The sequence below is a fragment of the Lolium rigidum genome, chromosome 4 (genome assembly GCF_022539505.1).
Source record: "Lolium rigidum isolate FL_2022 chromosome 4, APGP_CSIRO_Lrig_0.1, whole genome shotgun sequence".
NCBI lineage: Eukaryota > Viridiplantae > Streptophyta > Magnoliopsida > Poales > Poaceae > Lolium > Lolium rigidum.
Genome location: NC_061511.1, coordinates 204,813,623 through 204,820,005, shown reverse-complemented (window position 1 = coordinate 204,820,005; position 6,383 = coordinate 204,813,623). Strand labels below are relative to the sequence as shown.

At 47.9% G+C, this 6,383-nt stretch overlaps 1 protein-coding gene across 1 annotated transcript; it reads right to left on the bottom strand.

Moving 5' to 3' along the window:
* Nucleotides 1-4,058: 4,058 nt before the first annotated feature.
* On the bottom strand, nt 4,059-5,627 carry LOC124649470. Its single transcript, XM_047189097.1, has 7 exons — nt 5,474-5,627; nt 5,259-5,373; nt 5,080-5,162; nt 4,920-4,983; nt 4,694-4,811; nt 4,372-4,526; nt 4,059-4,252 (listed from the first exon to the last, which is right to left on the bottom strand). Exons 1-7 carry the CDS (start codon nt 5,593-5,595, stop codon nt 4,160-4,162), a joined length of 750 nt encoding a protein of 249 aa, XP_047045053.1. The 5' UTR covers nt 5,596-5,627; the 3' UTR covers nt 4,059-4,159.
* Nucleotides 5,628-6,383: the final 756 nt, after the last annotated feature.

The window sequence follows — 6,383 nt, the reverse complement described above, 5'->3', positions numbered from 1 at the left end:
GACGTTGTCTATCAGAACTTTTCTTGTAGTGTTAGATGCTAGGAAACCAAGCTCTTGTAACTTTGAACTTAGCTTGGCAAACCATGCTCTTGGAGCTTGCTTGAGACCATACAAAGATTTATCAAGTTTGCACACATGAAATGGTGCACGGGGATCTTCATAGCCTGGTGGCTGCTTCATATACACTTCCTCTTCTAGAACACCGTGAAGAAACGCGTTCTTTACATCCAATTGCCTGAGACTCCATCCTCTAGAAAGCTGAAATAGCTAGAACAAGTCTAATAGTAGCAGCTTTAACAACAGGACTAAAAGTATCCTCATAATCTAAGCCATATCGTTGTTTAAAACCTTTAGCTACTAATCGGCCTTATATCTATCTATTGTTCCATCGGCATTTCTTTTGACCCTATATACCCATTTACAATCTATAAGATTGATGCCTTGCTTATGTGGTACTAGATGCCAAGTTTTGTTTTCTACAAGTGCATGATATTCATCATTCATAGCATTTTTCCAATTCTTATCGGCTAGTGCAATTTGTAACGTAGCGAGTTCTTCGAAATGCAAGAGAGACCGTAGCGAGCCTGTCACCGTCCAGTATACCTCTTTGGCTTGCGTTTTCCAGTTTGTTGCACAGTGCGATACACGAGCTCGGCTGCGGGAGCATCATTCGCAGAAGATCCTGGCCCTGGCTCCCCCTGGCTGCTGCTGCGCCTGTGCAGAGGATCGTGGTGGAGAAGCGCGCCCCTCCTGGCGACATGACGGCCCAATGATTGGCCTGTCACGGGCGGGAGAGCCACCGATTGGCCCGCTTCGCGCAGAAACAGTGCCGGTTGGTCGACCAGATGCTGGCGTGGGTCGCGTGAGCCCAGGTGGTGGAGCTGGGGCGCGACGCGTGTAGACACGGACAGGAGGCGCCGTTTGGGTCACCGCAGGAGGCGTCGACGTGGACGACGCGGGTTCGCCCGCGTGAGATCGAGGCAGATCGCCTGTCGACGCGCGAATCCCGACGCGGAGCCGATCCCGGGTGGAATCTTCGGAGATCGCAGAGGAATCATCATCGGGATCTGTCCCGGGGCGTCGTTTTGCCCCGGATCGCTATTTTCACCATTTGAGCTCGAATCCGAGCCATTTTGCTCCAAATTTGCTCCGCATCTTGCTGGTGCACCTGCGGAGACACTATGGGAACAAAAGGTGAAACATCGGGTGTTAGATCGGTACATTGTTGCTCCCGGGAAGTTGTTCCGATGAATTCCGAAGAGATTCCGGAAGTAGAAGAATAGCTTGGCGAAGGAGAGCTCCGGCGTTGGGATGAAGTTTGGAGAATGGGAAAAGCTGTTTCATCAAACACAACGTCTCGGGAGATATACACTCGGCCAGAGGCGACGTCTAAGCACTTCACACCTTTGTGCATATTACTATAACCAAGGAATACGCATTGCTTAGATCGAAAGGCTAATTTGCGTTGGTTATAGGGTCTAAGGTTGGGCCAGCAGGCACACCCAAAGACACGAAGAGATGCATAGTCGGGTTTTTGGTGGAGTAGACGTTCCATAGGTGTTTCATAGTTGATGACTTTGGAGGGGAGCATATTAATGAGATGAGTGGCGGTAGAAAAAGCATCATCCCAAAATTTTAATGGCATGGATGCATTGGCAAGAAGAGCAAGCCCAACTTCTACAATGTGGCGATGTTTCCGTTCTGCGGAGCCATTTTGTTGGTGGGCATGAGGGCATGAGAGATGATGAGAAATGCCAATGCTTTGAAAGAAGGGAGTTAGTTTTTCATATTCACCGCCCCCATCAGTTTGTATGGCAATGATCTTTTTGCCAAATTGACGATTCAACAAGATTCTGGAAATTCTTGAAAACTTGAAATACTTCAGATTTTTCTTGAGAAGAAATATCCATAAAAATTTACTAAAGTCATCTATAAAGCTTACATAGTATGAAAACCGACCTACAGAGGATGGTGCAGGTCCCCAAACATCTGAGAATACAAGTTCTAGAGGGGAGGTTGACACACTAGTGGACCTTGTGTAAGGTAGTTGATGACTTTTTGCTCTTTGACATGAATCACAAACCGACTCAATGCTAGAATTGCTAGAAAAAGGAAGATCATATTTCCTAAGAATCTTTTGAACGACTTTGAACGAAGGATGTCCTAAACGATCATGCCACACTGGTAGCTGAAGGCTTGGTGGCGCTAAGAGCTTGTTTATTCGTGCTTGATGATGATGATACCAACGGGTAGAGACCTCGGATGCATCGGCCTTTAAACGAGAATTTTCTTCGTGACCTGATCCTTGACATAGAAGAACCACGGGTGAAATTCAACAAAGACACCGTTATCCAAAGTAAAGCGATGGACGAGAAACAAGATTTTTGAGGCACATGGAACATGAAGAACATTGTATAGATGGAATTTTTTGGATGGGGAATCAACGAATGCATGACCAACATGGCTGATGTTCATACCTGTTCCATTGGCCGCTTGTATCTTGTCGTGGCCGTTGTACTTCTCCTTCATGGTGAGCTTATCAAGCTCCCCGGTGATGTGGTCGGTGGCGCCGGTGTCGGAGTACCAGTTGGTGTCGATACCGTAGGCGGCGTTGACACCCTTCTCCTGATCTTCTTTTTCATCATCAGAGTAGCGGTGCCAACACTTCCAGGCGGGATGGCCTCGCCTTGCCGCAGATTTGGCGGACGATGAGTTCGCGGTCGTTGCCGCCGCCGCTGCCTTGATGACGTCCGCCGCCGCCACCGCGGCGTCCACCATTGCCGCCTCCTTGTCGGCGGCCTCGACCACGGCCATAGCCACGGCCTCCTCCACCACGTCCACGGGGCGCTCCTTGGCCACCCCGGCGTGGTCCACCGCGTCCTCGCGCGGCGGCGTTGGCGAGCCACCGTGAGTGGGGACACCGAGCATCTCCATGTGATTGTCGTAGGAGGTCACCCGGGAGTACAGCTCTCCCACGGTTAGCTTGATGTCGGGGTTGGCTCCAATGGCTGCGAAGAGCGGATTATAGGGATCATCGAGACCGGCGAGCGGATACTCAACCGGCTCGTCCTCCTCTATCCTCCGCCCCGCGGCTGCCGGCTCATCGGCAATCGCCTTCATCTGGGCGAAGTATTGGGAGGTGGTTTTCCCTTCCTTCTTGGTGTTGGCGAGTTTGACCCGGAGGTTAGCGATGCGGGTCCTCGACTGGGTGGCGAACATGGACCTTATTGCAGTCCATACAGCAGACAATGTCTTCATGCCGATCACGGACAGCATGATCTCCACGGACAGAGAATTCACCAGGTAGGAAAGGACGTTCTGGTCCGTCTGCACCCACGCTTCGTAGGCGGGGTTGGCCACCTCGCTCTTCTCGCCATCCTTGTCGACGGAGAGGGTGGCCGGCGGTGCTTTGGTGGTTCCATCTAGGTACCCCATCAGGCGAGCACCACGGATCGCCGGGAGAGCTTGTGTCTCCCATAGGAGGAAGTTGTCCCTCGTGAGCTTCTCGGCCGTTCCCTGGCTTGGCAGAGGATTGGCCATGGCGATGGATGAGGATGGAAGGCTCATAGATTGGTTTTGTGGAAGAGAGGCTCTGATACCATGTGAAGATACCTCGTTAGATTTGGGTGGAATCGATGCCCTTTGTCTCGGGCTCGGGTTCGTGTTTATATAGGCCGACAACGGCAAGATAGGTACATGGTTGTTGTTCACGTGTGAGAGAAGCTAGGGAACAATCTGATCTTTATACAACAGATCAGATCGGTTACAAGGATACTTATCAAACTAAACTAACATATCTCCACACGTGACAAGGATGTTACAACAGAAATATATGTAGCGCTAACACAACACAGCATCGTTCACTCAGTTTAACTTCACACAAATGAAACCAACTACCAAACGCAACTGCAAATTCAGCCCACTGATATATAACTATATGCAACACCAACAATAGTAACAATGAATTTGTATATTCTGCACAACTATAGTACTCATCAACACTTCATTCCTATCATTCTGCACAAGCTTCTCTCACCTACTGTACTACTTTACTACTTACAGTGCATGCACATTTGAAATCGATCCATGTGTCCACTCTCCAGTTGACAACATAATACCAAATCCTAGCACAGCAACCCACAGGCACATGCTGTACACATCACCATGATCCGCTCGTCTTGCTCTTGACCTCCTCGTCAGCATCGCTCGTCAGTGTGCAGCCGCTCCTTACTGCTCGCACCCACGAATCCACCTGTCAAATTGCACGCCGTAAATAACTTGTATCGCCCACCTTCTCTACGGCCAGATCCCCTCGAAAACAATCTGCGTTTAGGTTCAGAAAAGACAACCACGCTCTGATGATTTGCGTACCTGTATCTCGCAGCTGCTCGAGCACTCAAACCTCAGGCCCGCCCGGGTCAGTATGTAGAACGCGTGCCGAGTCTTCCCGTCCTCCGGCACAAAGTTTGGAAGCTCTCCTACATCAACCACGTCGCGCAGCATGGTGGACTCCAGAGGGCTCAAATCTGAAGAAACATGCACCATTACTTCACTGTCAGCCAGCCTCAAATTCAGGTTCACCCGTATGACGGAAACATTATGGCAAAGGGAGATGCGGTTTTAAGAGGTGTATGTATTGGCCAAATATGCTGCTGCCTATCGCTGGATACTTCAAAGTTTTGGTTTTGCTTACCTGTAGACTTGAGGTAGTAGTATATGCACTGCCCATGCAGGACGACAAAGCGAGGTAGCCAGTCGTCCACCTCCGCGTCGTCTATGATGGGTGGCTCCCCTGGAAGCTGACTCCATCTCTATACGCATCAACAAATATATTACTTATAGTCATCAGTCCATTGAACAAGTTCCACAGGAACAAAGCTATTTGGGGGCAATCACAAGTGCAGTGGTTTGTTACGTACACTTCTGATATAAAGGTACCCGCAGAGACGAGCGTATCTCAAGACCTCATCGATGTTTTCCAACCTGGAAAGAACGCTATATTGATCAATCAAATCTGACAAAAAATACACTGAACATATCGAATTTTGATTCAGCTGAAAATCATGCCCATCAGCATACCGAGCTTTTAACTGGGACTCCCTCTCATCAGCATCAGCGATTTCGCTTCGTAATGACTCCACCTCAGCTCTGGTCAGTTCGATCTGATAACAGTGAAAAATGCTAGTGTCATAAGACAGTGTTCACAATACAGGACAGAAACAGGTATCATATAATTTCCGTACTGAGAAGTTACTAACCTTGTCGTCGTCCTCGTTGCTGGAAGACCACCTAAGGCGAGGAATCGACAGAAGATGTAGAAGCGATGCGGCTCCCATGACTCGTTTCGGGGTCCAAGAACGTCTGCGTGAAGGACTGGATACACGGATATTACAACATTTCATTACGTCCATAAAAGAGGTCTGGAAAATAAATTGAATCCAGCCACAGCTTGTTTTGCCATCAGCAGTATCACCTTGGGGAAGGATTCATGTTGCTCGTACTCGTGGACAGGCCGTCAGCGGCAGCATCCATGGGCTCTGTCCGTGGCGAGAAGTGATGTGGGAAGACCTCTATTCTTCCGTAAACATCATCCATCCAAGGGCGTGAGTGCTAGAAGAAACGCATAACGTCTGTTTAATACAGATGTATGTATTAAGAGTCGTAAAATTAAGTTGATACTGAAGTTGTTTTACTAGTACACTAGATGTTCGGTTCAACACATTTGATAACGAATGCAAAATGGGGCCTCGTGAAATACGCCAGGAATCCACTAGAGGTCCAAAATAGCTTAATTGTAAGAAACTCCAGTATCGCCATTTTTTAGGTGTCTATTCTCGGGATCAATCACTGTTATGCACCTAGATTAGTCTAAAAAAGTATTTGTCAACACTACTTATTCAGTGTTTATACATACTAAAAAGATATAGTTATGGGTGCACGTATAGAAGCTACTAGTAGTTGATGATAATAGCACAAGTGGAGAGGACAGAGTAAGCGCTAGCAGAAACGTAAAGTACTATCTGTTTAATACAATGTAAACTAGTTGTAAAACAAGTTGATACTGGACAAGTGCTTTTACTAGTAAATTAGAGCAGACTAATGCACCAGTATTGGTTATTCAATACAAATCATGAAGTACGCCAGGAATCATTAGAAGTCGCAAGGTAGCAAGAACCAGCCTCGGATTTCTTAACTGAAAGAGACTCCAATCTCACTGTGTTTTAGGCGTTTACATTTTTAGATATGGCACGCCTAGTGTAGTCTGGAGAAGGTGTTTACCAGCACTAATTAATTATTACTCGGTGCTACGACCGGATGTACTACTAGAATATGAGTCTGGGTGCATATATACTACAAGCTAGCTAGTAGTTGATGATGGCAAT

Excerpts from the sequence above, each read along its gene's own strand:
- LOC124649470 (XM_047189097.1), bottom strand. The coding sequence starts at position 5,595 with ATGGATGATGTTTACGGAAGAATAGAGGTCTTCCCACATCACTTCTCG. Across the intron at positions 5,163-5,258 it reads GCAACGAGGACGACGACAAG|ATCGAACTGACCAGAGCTGA; the intron begins GTTAGTAACTTC and ends CACTGTTATCAG. Across the intron at positions 4,984-5,079 it reads GAGTCCCAGTTAAAAGCTCG|GTTGGAAAACATCGATGAGG; the intron begins GTATGCTGATGG and ends CGTTCTTTCCAG.